Raw genomic sequence first — 23,700 nt, 5'->3', positions numbered from 1 at the left:
CCGATCTAGGTAAACAAATGGTTCTTATGTTGCCATCTCAGATGAAGTCAGGCCTGGAATTCTTAAATCACTAACTTCAGTGGCTTATTAAGATAGAAATGCCAGTGATACTTCGTGGAGAGAAGCTTGCTTGGGGCAAGCAGGCGCCTAGCAGTTGTCTAGAGTAGTCTTCGTCATCTCGCAGCAAGGTGAGTAATGAAAGCCATAACTCAGCAGAGCTGGTGGGCACAGCAGGCTGCTGGCAGGCAGCTGCCCTGTACACTACTGAGAGCTCTGAAAAGGCGTGGCTGGAAAGCACTTGACGAGAAAACTGAGTTTTTAAAAGGGGGAGTAGTTCCAGGGCTAGCAGAAGGAAACTCCGCAAGGGCCATCAGCTGCAGTGACAAAGTTAGGCATTGCCAGGTAACCGGGGACTGAACAAGGCACGAGACATTAAATTTTACAAAATATGCAAGCTCAGATAGACCTATACAAATTGTTTAAGACCCAAAGACAAAGCCTTATAGAAACCTTCAGAAATGATAAATTATTTACTTTGTCTCAAAATGGTGATGCGTAGGCCTGCAGGAATACAGAATTTAACATATCCCGTGGCATATGCAAGCGGAATACCTCCATAAACACGTGACACTGAAGACTGTGATGTACTTCAGGTATTCATAGAAAACCCACAAATTAGCAAAGTAGCCAGCTGATAAAACTGTGCTAAAGTCATACTTTTTATTTCATGTCTCCTAATTCTCCTTTTTATCCCCAGTCCAGAAGATAAAATACTAGCTTTAATTTGAATTCTTATTCAAATTACTCTTTGATCTTTGTTTTACTGTTCTTAAACAAGTAAACTTTGGATGGTCTGTCTCCAGAGGGGCAGAGGATGTAACTAAGTTATACAGTAGGCACTAAGAGGAACTTCCTGAAAAACATGTGTGAAATGTGGAATCCTGTATTTTTTTTATTAGATGCTGGGTGTAGAAGAGATGCTGGGTGGTGTTATCAAGTGCCAGGATTAATAAGGTGTTCTGTCTGGTGGGCACACACCAGAATTCTTTGCCACCTTCTGCAAGAAGCAGTGCAGAAAAAGAAATATTTCCTATCTTTAAACAGTCTCAGAGTTGAGGTTGATCAAATAAGCTGTGAAAATAGGCAGTTACACTTAAATTAAAGTGTGTTTTAAAGGGTGAATGCTTTCAATTTTTTTTTTACAGTTGAGGAAAAATGTTTCAGCATGTGTTACACAGAACTAGTTTTGCAGACATAGCTAGACACCATTCTGAGCAAGATCAACTACTGGAAAATAGGAATTCAGTTTTTCAGTAATGACACTAAAATTAGGCAGCAAACATTATATTTAAAGTTTATTGTCAAACATTTTCAGTAGCCAGCATAAAATTATGAATGTGCTCAGATACAACTCAGTGTTCAGACCTACAAAATCCAGATCCATAGAAGTCTTTTAAAGCTTAAAATTATAGTAATCCTCAAAGAAAAGAATGGTATCTTTTGACACTCCATACTAAGCAGTCTCAACCCATTTCTTCATGTCATCTGCCTTGCTTAACCATCCTGTGCTGACCCTGAGGTTAGCTCAGTTGGTCAGAGCGTTGTGCTAGCAGCACCAAGCTTGTGGGCTTGTTCCTCATCATCATGTTTATATCAGAGCTGGACTCAGTTATCCTTGTGGTCCCTTCCAACTCAGAATATCTGTGAATCTGCTTGCTTTGCTTTGCAATTGTGATGTATAAAAGCCTCTGGGCTGGTAAAGCACTCTCTCTTTTTTTTTTCTCTTAGGAAAGAATTTAAATCTCACGCCCCTCTTTAAAAGCTTCAAGCAATCTGAGTGCTATAACTTTTATATGTTGCTCCTGATAAATCTGTAAGCTGACTCAGTTACAGTTTTCCAGGTTACTTTTTCTCCTCAGGCCATTTTTATTCAGACTCTGTTTTCCCAATCATTTCCCTAAATACTTCTAATTACTTGTCATTCCCATTTCAGTGGTTGGAAGCTACTTTGTCAATAATAAGACATTGGTTTTATTACTCAACTAAGGGTAAAAATTAGGGTGAATGAATGACAAATGGAGTAAGGCGTTTGGGAACTGGTTGTTTGCCTTATGTTGGGTGCTTTCTCTCCATCTCCATTAGATAGCCACTAAACTACTTTTCAGGAGAGAGAGAAAAATCTTTTGTTATTTCCTGAAGAAAGTATTTGTCAGACTGTTGCCCTTCCAGATTCACAAACGGTGATTGATGAAATACTCTTTAAAACAGAATTGTTTTTAACTGCTTCTGGACAAAAGCATTTGCACAACATAATCAATCAGCTTGGAGAGAACTTCTCAGCAGTCTGTAAACAAAAAAGCTTTGACAGTCCAGGTCTTAGAAGGACCTCCAGGACAGTTGCAGAAGGCAAATCAGTTTTCACCAAAATTTCAAATAAAAGTCTTAAAGATGATTTATTTCATACTATGTGTTAGCTGTACATCTTCTGATAAAAACCCCACAAGAGTAAAAATACTCTTACTTGCACCTTTCATCTGCTATAAAATTAAGTACTTAGGGAATGTTCATTATGGGGTTTTCTTACTTCTAAGACAGTCACTGACACTTGATTATTCCTAAGCTTTATTGTACAGGTCCACAGATGGTTTTGGCTTGTTATTTACAGGGTTTTTCAGCCCCAGCTCACTTATAATTCACCACCAGTTTCTAAGGGTTATGGGGGGACCTTGGATCCTCATGCCAAAGAATGGAAAACCCGTTTTTTCAGATACTTGTTTCAAGATGTTTACTGTCTTTATATTTAGAATTTCAGTTTAATCTTACTTTCTGCAGCCTGGCATTTTCTATCCCTTGGAATGGCATCGTATAGAGGTCCACACCATGTGTCTGTTTAAGCTCCCATCTTATCTCTAGTTAGACGGAGTTTATATTATTTAATTTTATATATGCTGCTATTATTTTATAAAATATGTAATTTTATAAAATATGTTTGGCAGATTATATATAATATATGTTATATGCTTCATATATTTTATATTTTTTATGTAGAAGTATGGTAAAGGACAGTAGAAGAACAGAACATCCAAATCCAAATAATGAGATAGTTTCAAACTAATTTATTCTTGTGTGTTTGGTGCTGATGATCTTGTTTGGTATTACTTCCTATCTGATCTCCTAGCTAATTGCTAATTATTGACAGTTTACCAGTAGCATAAGAGAATTAAATTTGAAAATGATTGATTTAGTTTAGCTTTTTCCTTCTGTTTTTAAAAAATAGACTCACAGCCTTTCAAGTTTTCTGTAAGCTTCCCCACAGACTTGGTTCAGAAGTGATTACTAATCATTTCAACCTTATTTCAGCTGTGTACCTGACTTTGAACAAACAGTGGATGCTATTGTCACAGTGATTGGACAATCAGTTAAAAATTCTTGAACTTCACAAGATTGAGGAGTTTGTGATTTTACCAGTGTGTCAACGCAACTTTCTCCATTTAATTTACTCTGAGAGCCTTTGTCTCTGTGACGTTTTTTCTTTAGGATGCTGACAGTAGTGCTCCTTTTTTCTTTGCCATGTTTCCAGCCTGGAGATTTGCACTGCTGGCAGTGTACATGAGTACACTGACAGAACTTTTTTTTCACGAGAACAGCCGGCTTTTTGTCTGGTTTTGTATTAATATATGCAAAACAGGGACTTCAGTGTAATCTTTTACTTAAGCATGGTCCTGAAGATGGTAGCAAAGTTGGATTTTTTTGAGTTTATATGTTCTAATTTCTTGAGATGTTGCTCAGTCTTCTTTTAAAGGTTAAAAACTTCTGAAGGAAAGCCAAACCTCAAGTTTAAATACATTAACAGATTACTCTTATAAGGTAATTTTAAAGTATTGTAAGCTCTTTTAAGTGAGTAAAGGAAGATGAGGGTTCTAACCTGTCACTCTACAGGCTTGTTCAGCTTCTAGCAGATATTACAGAATCTCCTTAAAAACATTTTACTTTGGCTTCTAATGCTGTGGATGCTCACAGTTGTTTCCCATGCCCAAACTTTCCCAGCTTCACAACTCTTTGTAATGGCAGTTCATATCCTCAAAGGGAATTGACGGTCAAAGTCAAATCTTTCAACACAGTTCTTTCAGTTCATAAATCTGAGACTCATTGTCTGGCACCTCATTAAGGAAAGTCAGCAAAAGCAGAATTCTGCTTGACACGAGATTCCATAGTGCCTAGATGATTTCATGGGTATAAATGCACCTGAGAGATAGCCAGAGATGTACTGCACCAAAAAAAAACTGTCTAATCATTTTACTACAAACACTGACACAAAGGATTACTGTATTTTAAGTTTAGGAAGTTTTACTCAAAAAGGGTTTTGTTCTGTGGCAGATTTAACCTCATGGATGTGGGAAGCAGGAAATGGGAGGAACTTAATTTCACTCAGCAAGGTGAAGGTCGCAAGTTCATGTTTTGCAGGTGACTACTGCCAGGGGAAAGTGCTACTTTGTTTGAGTAAAATAAATCTAAATTGGTGATTTAAAAATTTTGGCTGAAAATTAGGTAAATGTTTCTGAGGTCTAGAACAGTCAAATTCAAGATTAGTCTTTCAGTGTGATTCGTGACAGACAATAAAATTTCAGCAAGACAGCAATTTCCTTCAAGACAGTCTGATACTTTAATGGGAATTGTTTGAAGTGATATCTGTACTTGTAAGGGACTTCATCAGCTTTCTGAGGTCTATATTCCTGTTAAATTCTGTGCATTAAATGAGGCCTCTCACCTAATCTGCTGGAATTCTCCTTGAAACAATGGAAAAATATAGGCTTTCCATTTATAAAGTAGGTAGGAGAAATGTCTCTCCTTTATTGACAGAGAAGAGAGAAATGACTAATTTATACTAGAATTCTACTAGTATAGTAGAACTTTCTGGTGAAAGTGAGCTGAGTGGAGTACCATCCTGTGTAATTCACAAAAGTAATCTTACTATACTTAAGTGGAAGGTATGGTGGAGACTGTGTGACCTTTGTTGCTTTCTTGCCTTTAATTTCTAATTTTATAGAACTCCTTCCTGTAATATGATATCCAAAATGACGACAATATTCCAGCCTTGGTCGTACTGGCTCTTCAGTACTAAGGAGTAATGAGTATGGTACTTTAGACTGCATTTGCTCAAAGTACATCGATAGTGTCTTGCAACCAACAGTTGTAGTCCGAGAAGGATGAGGTTTCAAGTGGCTATAAAATTTATGTGGCCACTGCCTGTGACGTGGGCATCTCTTTAAGAAAAAATAAACTGGAAGGACCTTAGTGAATGTAAAATAAATGTAAGAACATCAGAATATAACAGGACTGAACATACCCTTCTGGATCATCAAATTCCTTTCCCTGCACTTGGAGGCAATCAAGTGTCTTAACGCTTTTCTAAACAGACTCCTGAAGTAATGTTTGCTTCTCTATCTAACAAAGCAGAAATAAAGCAGAAAGTTCAGCTTTCTGTATTGCAGTTAAACATATTTATAGCCTAGTGCTGCAAGAACCAGTTTTAATTACAGACCCTCAAATTTAATTAACTGTAGTTGCAAATGGACAAACCAGGATGTTCATTTTGTACATATGAAATGCATTGATGCAGGAAGAAGTGATTACACTGAGATTCTAGAGGTCTGCATCAGACATGTGGTACAGGCCAGCAAACAATAAAAATATATTCTATTTCGTTCTATAATAGCTTCAAATTTAGATGATGAGCTACTCTATAAGGAATGCATGTATTTAATATCCCATTTAAGCAATGATTTTTTTCTAAATGCAGGCAAGGAAAGAGGAAGTGGTTCTAGACAAAGACGCTAATTCTAAGTATTCTTCACTAGCAATGATTGATTACCCTTCGCTTTGATAAACCATGCTGAATGTATTGCTAGAATAGAAATACAGTCTATTTCCATTATTTGAAAAATGAAAGAGGAAGTGTTTAATGAACAGCAGTTTTTAGCTGTGGGCTGTGTCACCTCACCACCCCAGACTGATTATGCTGGTGGACCCAGTGACAAAGGAGCCAGGTGATGCTGAGGTACTCAGTGCTTCCTTTGCCTCAGTTTTGAACAGTAAGATCTGTCCCCTAAACATTATATTGGGTCAGTTAATCACCCCAGACTGATGAAGCTGATGCATCTCAGGAAAAACTAATGGCCAAGATACTTTTGAATGGATTGTTTCCTTGTTCAAGGATCAAATACTAGCAAAATAATTTTATACTGGGTTAGTTTTTCAGGGCACACAAAAATATGTATTTTATATCAAAGATGTTGCTGACAGTTAATTTAAGATTTGAATCTACACTGAACACATCTTTATTATTTAGAAGTTTTAAAAATGTGATTTTTTGTGAGTTGAATTTATTATCTGTTAATGATCCATTCACAGGAGGTTCAAGTTGGACATCAGGAAGAATTTCTTCTTGGAAAGGGTTGTTAAGCATCAGAAAGGACTGCCCAGGGAGGTGGTGCAGTCACCTGGTTCTTAGTGCTTTGGTCTAGTTGACAAGGTAGCGAACAATCAAAGATCGGACTTGATGATCTAGGAGGTCTATTCCAACCTAAATGATTCTGTCCTTCTGTGAAATATTTTCAATATAAATTATTTAAATTATGTTTAGCAGTAATTGGTTGCTGTGCAGAAGAAGGAAGCAATTCAGGATAGGGAATTTGCAGCATGCTGCTCAGTAGGATGGATTCTGCATTTAAGATTATTTTGCAACTGCAGTTAAATAGTCAGTTTATTCAAAACTGAGGAGCCAGTGTTGGGCTAAGAAAGTTGGAAAACCTGGTGCACTTAAAAGATGATAGAGAGCAACCCTGCCATGATTTCTCCCTCTGCACCCAGGCTGCCAGGTCTCAGGACTCTGTGTCTGGTTGGTTAAATTGAGGCCCAGGTCAGTCTACCTTAAATGTAGGTAGTGCTTCAGTCTGCTAAGGACCTTCTCTGACACAAAAGAACAAATTAATAAAAAATGCATATGAAAACGTCACACTGTTTTTCAGACTTTCTGCAAATGTGATGTCACAGGAATACACTGCAATGTGAAAATACAGCAAGCTTACAAATTTCAATGCATACTCAGGAAAACTAGGATAAATATAAAATAAAGCTCATATAGCTTTTTTATTCAGAGCTACATTTCACAGTTAATAGGATTCATATTTATCACTAGTATAAAAAAATAGCTTTCAAAATGGATTTAAACATAAAACTAAATGGTTTTTTGGTCGATTTAAAAATTTTGTGGAGCAAGAGGAAGTGCTTCCCTACTAACAACCCTGAAAAATTATTTGTTAAAAGTATCAAATAATGAAACTAGTAATTATATTTAATAGTTACTGTTGTCAGTTGTGATATATTCTACATTCCATACCTGTTATTATCTTGCAGAAAAACCGGTCCTTTTATATTTAAGACTTTGGCAATTTGCAGTATTTCCAGTGCTGCAGAGGACTGTATCTCTAGAACAGAGAGGGCAAGAAGCAGAAAGGAAATTTATACTAAAGCTAAATCTAAACAACCGAGAATAAATGTAATGTTACTTTTAGTGAAGAAATTTTGAGTCACAAAGGGCTATTTTTTTTACTGACATTTAAATTCATATTCATTAGTATTTAATGAACAAAATATTGCTCATGGTTATTTTTTGTGAGAAATATTGAATGTAGTGAAGTGTATTTGAGCATATGTATGTAAAGAATAATTAAGCTACTATTCAATAAAGAAAAAAGATGAAGTTGTGGGGAATATTAAATAGTTTAGCACAGTTATTCTAGAAGAGAAAATAATTTGCGATTTATTTTCTATTGAAGATCAGGATCTTCATTGACTGAAATAAGACTGAATTAGTGAATTAGATTTTTTTTCTTTTTAAAGAGAATGCAGCATATTTTGTAACATTTCTCAGAAAACTGAAGTTTGTTATGTTCACTTTATTTATAATAATCACTAAGTAATTATTAATGAGGTATTTAATAATTATGGTTGGAAATTGCTGAGGAGACTCAGTAGTAGCAGACTGGACAACATTTCAGAGCTATCATGAATCAAGAATTAGCAGGATTTGTTGGCAAGCCTCTGAATGAAGGAATAAATAGCATATCAAGGTTATGAACTGTAATAATGAAAAGAATGACGGAGATGGGGAGTAAGGATGTCATACAATGTATTTGATGTGCTTTTATCTTGTCCAGATTCAGTTAACAACCGAGCATTCAATTATAGATGTCAGAAAAACATCAGCAGGGCGAAGAGGAGAAACCAGAGCCAAAGTGTAAGTTAGATGGTTGCTGAAGTAGAAAGAATAAGAGCAAGTGAAGTCAGCCTGACTGCTTTCATGAAGTGGAAGGGCATTTAAAAAGTTTCCATCATCGTGTGCCCTGCTGTCCTGAGCAATCCCTCATTTCTCATCCCATGACTGCTGACTCTTTTCACAATGTGCCTTGTTCTCTGAGCTGTGAGGACAAAATAAGGAAAGAAAGTGTTGTTTTAAATGATGATTGATGACAGCTTTTTCTCGTTGAAATAAAATGTCACTGGCTGCTGATTCTCAGGTTGTGTAGTAACAGTGGTTACAAAATACATCGAAGGCAGGGTTTCTGGTGTCCCTGCTCCATTCAAAATACACAGCAGATAAAGGATTAGAATACTTTCATTAATTATTATTCAAAATGGATATGCCCTTGCATGAAGAAGAACTAATAATTTCTCTGTGTGCACACAGCCGGGGCGGCGAGAACAGACTGGCCCTGCGGCGACAGACCATTCTCCGGGAGAAGGGCAGGAGGCAGGCCAGCCGAGGGCCGGCCTACATGTTCAATGACCGCTCCACAAGCCTTTCCCTGGAGGAGGAGCGCTTTCTGGATGCCGCTGAGTATGGGAACATTCCGGTGGTTCGCAAAATGCTGGAAGATTGTCCCTCGCTCAACGTGAACTGCGTGGACTACATGGGACAGAACGCCTTGCAGCTGGCGGTGGCCAACGAGCACCTGGAGATCACAGAGCTGCTGCTGAAGAAGGAGAACCTGGCCCGGGTGGGGGATGCCTTGCTTTTGGCCATTAGCAAAGGCTATGTTCGGATAGTGGAAGCCATCCTGAGCCACCCCGCGTTCGCCGAAGGCAAGAGGCTGGCTTTGAGTCCCAGCCAGTCGGAGCTCCAGCATGATGACTTCTATGCATACGATGAAGACGGCACGCGGTTCTCCCACGATGTCACGCCCATCATTCTGGCTGCTCACTGCCACGAGTACGAGATCGTGCACACCCTGCTGCGGAAAGGCGCCCGGATCGATAGGCCACATGACTATTTCTGCAAGTGCAGTGAGTGCAATCAGAAACAAAAGCATGACTCTTTCAGCCATTCTAGATCCAGGATCAATGCCTACAAAGGTCTGGCCAGCCCTGCTTATCTGTCTTTGTCCAGTGAAGACCCTGTCATGACTGCCTTAGAGCTCAGCAATGAGCTGGCCGTGCTTGCCAACATTGAGAAAGAGTTCAAGGTGAGTAGAGGGACGCTGATTCTGTCAGACACAGAACTGCAAACTTTATTCTTCATAAATCAGCAAGATAATGTGGGAAAAGATACAGTTTTTTTACTGAATGGAAGATTTAAATCTTTGTGAATGTCTTATTGCCATGTGCTGAATGTAATTCATTCTGCTTTTGTAGAATGTGCCAGTGAACTAATTTTCTACTTCCTGTCAGGCAGGAGAGTGGAGGAGGCCCTTCAAAACCATGGCTGAAGCTGGTTTAGGGCAGGGGAAGGAGGAGACAAAAGTGGTACATTTTAGTCACGACAGACAAGTTGCGTGATTCTGTTAAGCCCTCGTGCATTATCTTTAGTTTCTTGTATTTGGACTTGAAGCTTTCATACTTCTTACAGTCTTTTGCATTCATTAACAAGGAGGATTCTAAATAAACGTCCTCCTTTTTTAATGTGCTATTCTGGTATTTCTTTTCACTTTTTCCTCTTTCTTACTTATTTGTACGTAGTTATATGTGAACTGTTTAGAGTTAAAAGGCCTTTTCAGTGTTACACAGAAATTTGAGTATTTCATAAATGTTTGATTTTGAAAAAAAAATTAATAGTTGAGACCCAGGCTCCATAGATTCTTGAAGCACGAATTAAGGCAGTAAGAGTGTAAGGTCTTATCTGTCAGTAAATGCAAAGTCAGGCCATGTGCAAAAATTGCCAATGTTTTTTATGACCTGGGTTAGTTAAAATCACTTGGCCTGGGTTTGCCTCATGGGACCCTGTCAAAAGCAGATGCTCCTGTGACAGAGCAATTTATATAACTTCACCAGCAGGAGATCAGCATTCTTCCAAGGCTGTAATAGAATAATTTCCAACATAGTGTTACCAAGTGTTTGAAGTTATCATGATCAGTATTTAACAATAATCTTAGCAGTGGGCAGTTCACAAGACTTTGAACCTGTCTCTTCTCAGCCAACCTGAGCTGAGGTGCTGCAGTTCTGAATTCATTCCCCTGGACTCGTGCTCATAGGTATCTTTGTGGCACCAGTCAGTTATAAGAAGCTGGAATATTTCTTGGAGAGGAAAAATAAAGAGGTGGAATGTACAAGGTGATCTTAAAAACAGCAGCTGAACTGCTGAAATTAGAGGCAAGGAGAAAAAACCAAATGCTGGGAGGACCATTTCCGATTATTGCAGAGGGTGAATATCTGCCCCATGAAGTCACTGGCAGAAACCTTTAGGACCTCAGTGGACTGAGATTTCATCCACTGAGTTCATGTACAGTTCAGAGAAGAGTATTGAAACCACATACTTCTTTCTCTTTAGCAGCTGCTGATGGGAACAAAAGGACTTGATTAACTTAAAGCAGAGTAAATTTAGAACAGAGCTGAAAACCATTTTTCATAAACCATAAGTGCAGCCTGTTAAGTTCACAGCTATGTTGAGATAAATAGCATGTCTGATTTGTAGGGACTATATAGATCCCTTTATTACAGTTGGAGTGGCACAAGCTGAGATTATTATAAGGATAAATAAACTCATCATCTGGAACAGCAGGCAAGAGGTGCCCTTCAAATGTATGCCACAGTACACAATCAGTGAGATGAAGGAGGGCACAGTACCTGTCCCTGGCACCACCAGGCGGGGAATGGAGCACACAGGTGAGAACCCAAGTAGGCTGGGTCACAAAGCAAGCTTCTGCAGCGAGCTCTGAAGTGCCATGAAGAGGTCCTGCATGAAGAGGTGACTTCAGTTTTTCCAGTTCCTCTTTTGTCTCAGTTGCTTTCTCTAAAATGAGAGGTTCGCTTCTAGTGTGGTTTTGTACAAAGAATTTTAACAGATTTTGGATACTGCCCCTCAGCAGAAACAGGAGATTAGACGAGAGACAGAGCAGCTCCATACTGCTGGACATTAATCATCCAGGCTCTGCTGGGAATATGCATACTCTTTGGATAAAGTGGGGTGGAACAGGAACAGTGATGAGCACGAGCACAAGGCAATGAAGAAATTTAACTCTCCAATAATTTAAGGTTTCACCAGGAGCGGGCAGCTGGCAACATAAGGTCTTTTGGGAATGTTTTTTATAGATACTAAAACCGTGTGGTGGTTCTGGATAAATATTAAAGACTGTGGAGTACATTTATAACTGAATTGATGAGAGTTGACATTTACACTATTGATAAGCAGTGACATTTACAATATCTAGACAGGCCAGGGACTTGACTGCAAAATACCTGCCTTAGGTTCAGTGGAGGCAGTACAAGTATGTAAAAGTTATGAGAAGTGGAGGCTGTCAGCTTTACTGAGTCTGGCCTTGTTTGCACCCCTGCAAGCTCATATCCCTGCATGCAGCAATTAATCTAAAAATTATTACCCTTGCTTTATTTCAGGAATTTGCTGCAATTATTTGGAGAGTGTTTTCACTGTATAAAAGTGTGGATTTGGCAAAAATGCTTTACCTGTGTTTGTGTAATAGAAACAAGTATATTTTTAGTGCATAGGTTATCTATACTTGGCAAATCTTTAGCTCCACCTAGGGTTAGCCTGAGCCATTTAAAGTATTTCAGATCTTACCTAAATTAAAACTGAGCTTTCTGGTAAAACACCATTTTAGGTCACTTATTTTGTGGTGCTTATAGATAGGGTATTGTAGCATGGGAACATTCAAGTGGTTGCCTACAGCACCCAGTGATACAGATAATTTCCAGGTCTTCCTCAGAGGCAATAGGAAGGATCAGTGCTAAACTGTGATGCTGGTTGTTTTATGACTGTCCTGTAAATTGTGGTCTCTCTCCTAATGTTAGAGAGAACACTGGCCATGAAACCGTGATTCATACAAAATAGGAAATGCCACAGTCTGGGAAACCATTATTCTCTGGAATAAACCCCTTTCTTTCTACAAACCTATGCAGTAGTGTCATCTGGCATTACATACCTTTTGCATTTTGTTACAGGTATTAAAAGTGTTGCAGTATTTAAGAGTGTTTTGGAGAAACATATTTTATTAGAAGTAAAATCAGAAAGAAGTAGATTACTTCTGAAGGAAGAATAACTGGACAGACATGTAAAGCACAGCATAAAAATATTTCTGTACCAAACAAATAGCTAATTCAGGCTTCCTGAGTAATTCTGAGATGTTTAGGATTTTCTGAAGACCATGTAATTTAGTTTTGTGTCATAGAATCATAGAATGGTTTAGGTTTTAAGTGGCCTTAAAGATCATCTAGTTCCAACCTCACGGCCAGGGTGGGGAACCTTCCATTAGACCAGGTTACTCAGAGCCCCATCTAACCTGGCCTTGAACATCTCCAGGGATGGAAAGTCCTCTAAGGACAACCTATTCCAGTGCCTTGCCACTCTTATAGTAAAGAATTTTTTCCTAATATGTAGTCTAAACCTGTGCTCCTTCAGCTTATGGACATTGGCTCTGGTCCTGTCCCTCCAGGCCTTTATCTGAAGTGCCTCTCCAGCTCTCTTGGAACCCCTTTAGGTACTGGAAAGTCTCGTTGGAGCCTTCTCCTCCAGGCTGAACAGCTCCAGCTCTCTCAGCCTGTCTGCATGGGAGAGGTGCTCCAGCCCTCTGATTGTCTGTGTTGGCCTTCTCTGGACTTGCTCCAAGAAGTCAACCTCTTTCTTATGTTGGTGGCTCCAGTGCTGGACACAGCACTGCAGGTGGGGTCTCAGCAGAGCAGAGCAGAGCAGAGGGGCAGGATCCCCTCCCTGGCCCTGCTGCCCACCCTGCTTTGGATGCAGCCCAGGACACCGTTGGCTCTTTAGGCTGCAGTCTCACATTCCTGCCTCATGTTGAGTTTTTCATCCACAACACTTCCCATTCTACATCCCATGGTTTTTCTAGATTCATTCTCTCCCCAGCCTGTACTTGCACTTGGGATTGCCTCAGCACGTGTGCAGGACGTGGCTGAGTGTGCAGCTTTACAAAGTTTAGTATTATATAGAATATTTTTATTTTTGGAGATGGTGTTCATGTTTTCTGTCATCTCAATGGTTTGCCCACCTAAGAGCTAATATCTTCACTATGTACATAAAGATGTAGATGATACATGAAAAATATTGTCCTGCAGAGATGCAGCCTGATGTTTTGAGAGGGACAACTATGACCCAGTCCTGATCAAAATGGATAAGATTAGAATTTATTATAAAGTCCACTGCAACTATAATGGTAACTGACTGGTTTATTGTTTAAAGGGATGAAATGGAAAATGTGCTTTTAAGTTAAACACAGATATATTACAGTTTGCTGTAAAGCAATCCCCCTAATAAGATTGTCCAAATTTGCTTTTCTGATGGGAAGCAAAATTCAATTTATCATCTCCAAGTCTAATTTTCTGTTGGGTTTTTTTTTGTTTGTTTTCTCATTTATAGAACCCCCATCAGAGAAATGGGACCCCAGTCTTCACTACAGCTATTGTCACCTTTCCTAGAGAAAAAGTAGCACCTGATAGAGAAGGAGTGAAGACTTAATGCATAAGGGCCACCTTTGAAAGGGAAATAATGTATTTAGCTACTTACTGTGGTACCTAAATCCAACATTATATCCCACTTTGAAATCCTAAGTTCTAGTATAGCTGTATGCGTATTTCTGGTCTTGGCCTCAGTTCACCAAGCAGAGCCAGGAAGTGGTCTGGAGCACTGGGGTTCAGTGTCAGGCTGCATCCTGAGAATCTTGTCATTCCAGGCACAGTCTGGGGGACAGCAGGAGCCTGTGACTGGTCACAGGGGACTGTGTGAAAAAAGACCCTTTCTTCTAGGAGATGCAGCTGTAGTGATGCTCTCTTGGTGTACTGGCTGTGGTCTCCTGTTGCATGGTCAGACGTAAAGCAGGGCATGGTCAGCTGAAGATTTCAGTGACGAGAGCATGCTTGCTCCCTTACTTGGCACCCCAAGACAAACTGCAGCTGCCACAAACACTGAGGGTGGGTGACTCCTCTCAGCAGTGCTACCCTCACTCTCACCCCTCTGCCACCAGCATTCTTCCCCTAGCTCCTCATCCCCCACAGTGCTCACCCCAAATCATCACCTTCCTTCTGCAGGGTGGGAGCAGTTAGGACTGCTCCTTCATCCTTGGTGTTGTGAAATTTGGCACAATTTGTTTTTTCCTAAACTGCTAAGGAGGCCTGAATGTTGTCACATGCAGAGAATAAAGCACACACGCTTTACTGCAGAATTCAGTGCTAATTCTTTTTAGAGCCTCCAACTGTAATTTAATTTCTAACTACCATCTAAAACATTTCTCAGGAATTTTTTTTTTCAATTGCTAAGTTTACAACATGTAGTAAAGAACTCATTATCCATGCCTTTGTCCATTTCTGAAAATAAGTTAAGCCAAACAAATTACTCCATTCACTTGGCTCACATAAATTGTAGGAGATGTGAGACCCAGGGACGGGGGAACTTCATTTGTGTGGTTGACAGAGAGACATTGAAGAGTGTATCGAATCTTTTTGCTGTCATTTCAGTTTTGTTCTGCCTTCAGCTGACTTCGCCTGTGCCGCAGCTGAGGTGGAGGCAGTGATAGGAAATGCTCAGTTTCCCAAAGCTCGTTTGCCATAACCTGACTGCCAAGAACTTTTCATCTCAGCTACCACCACTGCTCACAGCTGTGGCAGTATTTCATGGGAGGGGGAACTGTTTTATTGCATTTGCAAATGAGAAAATAAACTGATGGATTTTATGGATGAATCTACAGGTTGCTAATACATACTGTGGTACTGTGTACAAACATAAATTCAGAAGGGATAATTCCCCTGTAGAGCAATGGTCTCCTCACATACTGTTTTGAAACTTCATGTCAGGTGTCAGTCCCTTCAACTGAAAATACTGATGAAGAGTGTGTGTATGGATGTATGTACCTATCTTCTACCAGAAAAAAATACACATACTAATATATTACAATGCTTCATACGTTATTATGAAGGCCAAATGATATTGTTCTTATTGTTTATTGAAAGGTGGGGGGGGGGGGGGGGGGGGTTGTTGTTTGTTTTGGGTTTTGGGTTTTGTGGTTTTTTTGTGTGGGTGTGGTGTTTGTTTGTTTGTTTTTTAATATTGGTATTCAGTGGTCAAATACCATTTTGGAATAATTGTTACCTAATAATACAGGGGTGGGTAGTTGCCTCTATGTTTCTCCTTTGTCTGTGAATTTAAAATGGCTAATTTGCCTTTAATTTGGAAGAGAAAATTCACATGTTAAAAATACTGAATAATGAATCTAAGCTTCTGCACAAAATGAAAGCCAAACAGAAGGTGAAATACTACTCTCAAAAAATGTCTTTCTGTAGTGCCAGGAGTCAGGATTTTGGTTAATCTCTCCTGTTATTCATCTGAATGGAGGGAAAACAGATAGTGCAATAGTAAATTATTCAGAATGACAGGAAATGATTAGTTTTAGTATTTAGCTTCTGTTGTCTTTGTAGATAAATAGCATTGAAGTGCCTTTGCTTTTATGACATCTGAGTTACCTTGTTTATGTTATATTATTAAAAAAATAAATCACTAGCAGTTTTATGTAGATTTAAAACTGTGTCTGTAAATATTTGTCTGTTTGCATCCATCTAAGCAAAGTGAAGTGTAAAACTTGGATGCAATCCTTTAATATATTCAAGTAATAAACTGTTACTGTAGTGTTGTGGGTAATAAAGCACAAAGATGCATGACGTACACCCTCAGCAAATAAATTAGGCTTTCCTGTATGCTCATTCTCTTCCAGAATGAAGTAATGGAGGCATTAGATGGTGGTTAATATGAAGGAAGTATTTAAAGAGAAGGGGCTAACTAGAGACTAAGAGTGGAAGAAGGAAGAGCACTCTGAAGAACAGATTGGACGAGGGGGAAATGTTTCAGTGTAACAAAAGAATTTGTAGAAAATTACTTTGAACATGCCACAGAGACGATATAAACTGTCCTATATGGTGTGGGGTGGTTGGAGGTTTCTTCCACTCTTTTGTTTAGGAAAAATTCTACAGTCATTTCATCTTTTTAATACATTAAAATGAGCAGGAATCACAAAAATAGCAGAAGTTGTTGACACATGCGTGAATAAATCTCTTGTGAGATTTTTTTTAGCTTTAGGTACACATCTATACCTGACTCTCTGTCTGCCCAACTAAATCCAGTCTTTATGACCCAAACACAGCATGCAAGGAGCAGTTAATGAAGTGCAGATTGCAATGATCAAAATACCATTTTCTGATTTGACTTATGTCTTTTGGAAAACAGTGGCCAAGGAGAACACTTGTTCATTAAAGCAATAGGAAACTGAAGCTGCATTTGCACGGCAACATTTTGGGTCACACGGTGAAGTCTCTTGTGAGATGCTTGTGCCATAGCAGAGCTGCAGTCAGAAATGTGGCATCACCACACAAGCTGTATCCCTGCTGGCAGTGTTTCTGGAGAACAGCAATCAAACCTTGCGTTTGCAAGCTAGAATAGATGATGGAAAAGGGGAAAGCCAAAGTCTACAAGAATAAATCTAGGCATTAGAAAAATTGGTATATTTATGTAATGCTGAAGAAGGTTATGAATTTCTTGAGATGTATTCTGTGTAGGATGCTCATCTTGTCCAGTTGAAATCTCTACAGTGCAATTTTTTATGTCTTTTCTGGACTTCTACAAAACTGAATAGAAAAAATTCTCCTGTGCTATACATCTGAACTTTAATTGTTCATTAAAATGTGTCATACAATGTTTCTGAAAATGTTTTGGGGGTTTTTTTTCTATTTTAGTTTCCTCTAAAGCACATCTAGAGGAGTGACTCAGGTGTTAAAATTGGTAATGTTCATGTGCAAGACAACGAAGTCAGATGAACCCCACTCGCTGAACATTTGGGGGAAAAAAAGCTTAAAAAAAGATGCAAAGGAACTATTCATGCTCACAGAGGTAGAGGTGGAGTGTAGAATTGCTTCTCTCATGTTGGATCTAAACACCAAGGTTTTTCCTTTCTGCTTCTGTTTTTCAGAATGATTACAAGAAGCTGTCTATGCAGTGCAAAGATTTTGTAGTTGGACTGCTTGATTTGTGCAGAAACACAGAAGAAGTGGAAGCTATTTTGAATGGTGATGTAGAGAAGAGCCATAATAATGGAGAGCATGGTCGTCCCAGCCTCAGCCGCTTAAAACTCGCCATCAAGTATGAAGTTAAAAAAGTAAGCAATTGCGTTGATCAAAAAGGCGTGTCATGAGGTGGTATAAAATTGTGCTATTGTTAAATTTTATGTTTTGGTAGTCTGCAACACTGAAATGAATATTTGGGCCCTTTGGGCCCTGTGATTTTACAATCCAAAGAATCCTCACTTGCAATATAAACAAGAAGCAGATATTTAAGGTGAATTCTGGTCACAATGAGCATCAGAGCAAATAACTTTGAAGCAATGTGTAGCTATGTGCAAAAATTTTTATGTCTATTTTTATTTTAAATCTGTTTTTTAAAGAAAAAAACATGGAAAAAATTTGCACTGCTTCTGAAGCCTGGAAAAATAGAAGATTTAATAAAAGCTAGAGAATAACACATCAGTAACAGTGCACTACATAATAAATGTTGATACAGGTTTTTGTCAAGCAGTTGTGTCTTGCTCAGAAATTTGAGAAAAGCTGGAGAAATTGAATGCTTCACAGAAACTGTCTTTGTGTCTGTACAGAGGGATCAGAGACACAACCTAGGAATATCAGTACTGTGGTTCTTAGTTCAGGAGAAAGCAGGCTTTAGGCAGTGCCAGCTACAGGAATTATTGGCCTTTCTTTGGCTTTCTTTCGTTTCTACTTTCAGTTTAATACTCTGCTCTCCATCTGAATAGTGCTCAGTGAAACCAGCTGAGTTTATAGCTGGAAAAATATTGGAATTTCCCAGGAAACTTGTCTTGGATAATAATGGGTTGTAAAATTCTAGGTGACTTGTGTCAACTAGGGAGAAATGATTTGCGTGGTGAAGTTTGTATGATCAAAGATCGAGAAGACACAGATAAAAAGTATACTTCAAAAGCATGTTACCCTACATTTTTACAAAAATTGAGTTCACATGCCTGGGGGTCACAGAAAAATTTATATGTGAGATGTATTTATGTGTTCATGAAGGGAAAAAAAAAATACATTTTGGCTGAACTAGTATATGAACACAAACCTACAAAACACTTGCCAAGCTACAGTCACTGAAGAGAGCTGAACCAGCTGTTGAAAGAACAGATTACAGTGAGTTTGGGTACTTCAGAGGACAGAAAGAGCCTTATAGGACAGACTTCTCAGTTTTGCAGTTTGTCTAAATGGTTCCAAAACCAAGTTATAAGTAATCCTCATCTGATTTCCTGCAAATATGACAGCTGTTTTCTCATGCCAGGTGAGAAAAATGGTATTTTCTGTGTTAACATGTGAAAATAGGACATACTTCTTTCCTAAGTGAAGAATATGTAACATTTTTTGCAGAACAAGACTTAAAGTGTTGGAATTTCTGAAGCAGTAAAATTAAAATTATAAATGTCAGAAGCATATAGACTTTGCCCAGATAAATTTGCCTTAGATTAAATTAATAGTTTGTGATGGAACAGTGTTAATAAATACATTTTTCAAGTTAAATTATTTATTGCTAATGGCAACAAGCCTGTTTGCTGGGCGATTTGGCTTATCAAAATAGTTTTTCTTAAGCCCCTCTTAATGCTCTTTTGACTATAAGCTGTGATTTCACTGTTCCAGCATTCTTAATGCACTTCCTATAGCTATATTTTAACAGAAGTCATTCTGATAGCAGTGTTGTTTTTGTGGTCTTTATTTTTCTGTTATTAGTTTGTAGCACATCCAAACTGCCAGCAGCAACTCCTCTCGATTTGGTACGAGAATTTGTCGGGTTTGCGGCAGCAGACGATGGCAGTGAAGTTTCTGGTTGTCCTCGCGGTTGCTGTCGGACTGCCCTTCCTCTCCATGGCCTATTGGATTGCTCCTTGCAGTAAGGTCAGCCTGGGAAACCTTGTCAGGGCCTCCTGTTAACTCCTCTGCACATAAATTCCTTTATGACAAAGACACACTTAAGTCATACTTCAGAAACATGTTTTAAAGCCAAGTTAGAATGGAATGGCTGCAAGGTTGCACATTCAAACAATTGTAATTAAGACAGATAAGTATGTTGTGTTAATTGCAGTATCGAGTAAACTAAGTTACAATGGCTGACCAAGTGTTCTCTTGAGGAAATCCTGCTTTATAAACAATGAGTCAAACAGATTTTTGTTTAGTTCTTATCCTAGCAGGCAGATGCGGGGAGATACTTGCCATTGATTCAGATATAAACTAAGTTCAAGCTGTGGGTTGATTCCAGTCATCTCAAAGGCAATTTTCTTTTTCACGATTAAAAATAAATAGATACAAGTTGAGACAGTGTTAATATTCATCATATTTCATAAGGCCTTCAAAGCAGTTACACAACCTGCCCTGCATTCACTTGCAATGCAGTCTGGGGTTGGATGCTACCAATGTATCTGATTTGGTTTCTACATAGTATGGAAAACTTTTCCAGTAAAGATGGGTTGCAGTTTCTGACCTCACTGAGCTTTATGTTGAACCTCTGTTTCAGTTGGCCAGTATCCCTTTTGAGTGGACACTAACGGAAAATTTCCCGTGAAAGTATATTAAAGGGACAAATGGCCTCTTACAAGGATTGTTCAACATGTTGCAGTATGAGATCCACAATTCTAGCAGGTCGAACTCTGTAGCCTTTTAAGTTTTGCCATATTTTTTCGTGTCTTTCAATCTAGACAATAAAAATCAATTGCATTATTTTCACTTTTTGATAATGTGACTAGGGGTTTTATGAATAGTTTTCTCTTAAAACATCTTAAGATGCAACACATTTCAGTAATTGACTTTCTGCTCTAGCAGTGACTTACCTACTTCTTATTTTCGTTTTTCGGTGATTTATTTGTCATATACAAATGCAGTCAGTCTAAAATTTAAAAGTACTTTTCTGTAGCTGCCAACAAGCTAAGAATTTTAATAATGATACAGACATTCTCAAAAATAAAGTAAAGAATTGCTAAAAGTTCAACCTCATATGAGTTTGTATGGAACTTTCAGGTTTTTAAAGTGTTGCACTAAATAATTTTGAAGTTGTTCATAGTCATTACAAAGATGACAACTTTTCTATTGTACAAGTCAGGAGGAAATTAAGACTCTATAGAACTACAAATACAACCTTTTGAGATGTCACGACTTTTTTAAAAAAAGAAAATAAGTTGGGAAAACTGCACAATAACTGTGCTAAATTGAGTATCACATCAGTCAGGAAAGGGAATTCTTTTCTTCATAAATCACTCATAGTGATAGTGCTCTTAGTAAGTCAAAGTCTTATTTTCTGTCTTCCTTCACAATGCAGCTGACTAGTATTAAGAAATTCAACAGCTGTATTAGGTTTTTCTCTTGATTATCTATAATAGACATGGAGACCACAAAATAATTACAGTATTATTTCAAATCACCGAGTTAAAATATAGATTTTATATTTTTTCATTTCAGTTTCACTGTTAATCTATTGCTGATATTCTAACAGTGAAACTGATAGATTATTCCTCTGAAAATGTCTAATCAGTAGAAACTTCTAAAGATGACTGTGAGCAGGGCATCATAGTATACAAACATTTTCAAATATTTGTTTTTTTGTATTATTGAAATATATGATTATCTGTGTGACTTCTCGTTTTATATACGTTTTCTTGGGAATCAGTCAGTGCAATATCCTTGTGTTTCTTAATCTCTCTTGCAGCTGGGGAGGATAATGCGCGGACCATTTATGAAGTTTGTAGCCCATGCGGCCTCTTTCACCATTTTTCTTGGCCTGCTTGTCATGAATGCAGCTGACAGGTTTGATGGCACCAAACTCCGACCTAATGAAACAACAGACAATGTAAAACAGCTTTTTAGAATGAAAACATCCTGTTTCTCATGGATGGAGATGCTTATTATTTCTTGGGTAATAGGTAAAAATTTTTGCATAAATTTGTCTTGCTATGATTACAAGTGAACCTAAACCCACCTGAATCCTTTTAATGTTTTGCGTAAAAATTGCAACAAAGGGAGTTTATTCAGCTGTCTGCATTCCCACTTGAGCCTTGTGTTTTTTATTGGATGGCAGCAGGATTCATGTGTCTAGTTGATCACAAACATGCAGTCTAAGTATTTAGGTGAATTGTATATTATCTGAATATGACTTAATTCAGTTTTATGAACATCAAAGCAAAGTGTCTACCAGTTTTTGAGGTTGTTGAGTCACAGTGTGAGCTTCCAAGGAGAATGATTTTTATATGATGCGCCAAGATTTTTTGTCTCCAGTTGTCATTTTATTGTCTTACTTTGCAAGCATGCCTGCAGAACTAATAGTGTTTAGCTGAATATATTAGTGACAAAAGAGAAGAATATAGATCCCTGAAGGTTCGGTGGTAGATTTTTCCATCCCAAATCAGAAATTAAATGAGTGCTATTGAGTAGTACTTTGAGCTGACCCATTCAACTTGATCATGTAGAACTCTTAAGCTTGAGAACTTGAGCACAGCCCTTCCTAAATATTTTAGCTATCAGATTCTTAGTTAGAGGGATCTACTGCCTTTTAGTCTGGTAGAGTTTAGATGCCCAATAATTTTAAGGAACTTCGTTCTGGTTGTTAGTTAAGTCAATAATATGTGAATTGAATTCAAGCTATCTACTCAAGAGCTTATGCATTTGAAGTATTTTTCTTTTATGATCTCACTGTGATCAAAATTTGTATACCAACTGATTCTTATAGCTTTAGAATACCTTGGCCTTACTTATTTATGTAATTGTAAAGCTGTTTATAAATTATTATAATTGTGTATTGTAGGAATAATACAGAACTTAGATTTCCAAACTCTATATAGAACTTAGATTTCCAAACTCTATAAGTATCAATATTTTCATCTGGCAATAATAAAAAAGTAAACAATAATTTCTCAATTTGAAATTCTAGTTTGCTAATTTAATCTAATTTTATATCAGTGTCATGCATAAAGCAGTTTATGAAAACTTGATTCATGCATACAGATGTGACATTGAATTTATCTACTGTAATTGACATTATTCTTTTCCTTATCTGAAAATGATGAAAACTGCTTTCAATACACTTTGATAAGTGTAAAAATTAGTGACATTATTCCATTCAGTTATTAACTATCTTTAGAATCCTAGAATTGTACTTCATAATTGTCTTGAAAAGAAAAAAGGATTTTCACAATAAAAAAGCTGTCATAAGCTGATACAGTACTTTTATTACTAAGGGACAGTAGTTAGGAATCAGATACCTTTGTCCTTTATTGAAGAAGCAATAGGTCTGAATCTTATTTTCATGACCATTTGTCACACTTATAAGAGAGACTGTACCCAGGGTAGTGGCAAATAAGAAACTTTGAGTTATGCTTTAGCTCTACCACCGCTGTATGTTCATGTCAGAGCATTTCTGCTCTTCTCAGCTCTTCCTGTGTCTGTAACAGATGGTAGTAGTCACATCGCATTCCTCTCTTGGAAAGCTTCTGTAGTTTTACAGGAAGAAGCAGTCTGAAAGATTGTTATTATTACTCAGATGAGAGAAGTCTCAGAATGTATATGAATTTGCAGATCCAAGGATTTCTTCTTGTTTTCAAACTCCTACTGATTAAAATAGTTTTAAATTTCACTGCAACCAAGACCATGTCCTGTATATAATAAAAATATAAAACAAGCATGAAGAATAAAGAGCACATTGTTTTCTCTGTTCTGTTTTATACAGGCATGATATGGTCTGAATGTAAAGAAATTTGGTCTCAAGGTCCAAAGGAGTACCTGTTTGAGTTATGGAATATGCTTGATTTTGGTATGTTAGCAATTTTTGCAGCATCATTTATAGCAAGGTTTATGGCATTTTGGCATGCATCCAGAGCCCAGAACATCGTTGATGCAAATATGAAAGATTTGACAAGTCCAACACTGGAGCCCAACATAAAATACTACACCTTGGGTGAGTTGAATGCACACTCCTTGGGCCAAAACCAACTTAGTTTCTTTTAATAAGCCTCCAATACCGTAGTTTCACAATGTAGTACTGAGGAAATTCCCACTCCTTCTCCTTCTTATCCCTATGGCAAGTTGAACATGATGCAGTAGTGCCCTGGCAGCCAGGAGAGCCAACCCTGTCCTGGGGACATCAGGCACAGCATGGCCAGC

General features: G+C 38.0%; 1 protein-coding gene across 1 annotated transcript in view; it reads left to right on the top strand.

Moving 5' to 3' along the window:
- The window catches only part of TRPC6 (transient receptor potential cation channel subfamily C member 6), a 79,342-nt gene that overhangs the window by 39,422 nt on the left and 16,220 nt on the right, over positions 1–23,700 (top strand). Inside the window, exons 2-6 of the mRNA XM_040055288.2 lie at positions 8,750–9,524; positions 17,475–17,660; positions 19,288–19,452; positions 21,254–21,467; positions 23,267–23,494. Coding sequence (XP_039911222.1) covers positions 8,750–9,524; positions 17,475–17,660; positions 19,288–19,452; positions 21,254–21,467; positions 23,267–23,494 — 1,568 coding nt within the window. The remainder of the gene's footprint in view (positions 1–8,749; positions 9,525–17,474; positions 17,661–19,287; positions 19,453–21,253; positions 21,468–23,266; positions 23,495–23,700) is intronic.

Source organism: Hirundo rustica, chromosome 2 (genome assembly GCF_015227805.2).
Source record: "Hirundo rustica isolate bHirRus1 chromosome 2, bHirRus1.pri.v3, whole genome shotgun sequence".
Taxonomy (NCBI): domain Eukaryota; kingdom Metazoa; phylum Chordata; class Aves; order Passeriformes; family Hirundinidae; genus Hirundo; species Hirundo rustica.
Note: the sequence above shows the minus strand (reverse complement) of the source record. Positions and strands in the feature narration are given on the sequence as shown.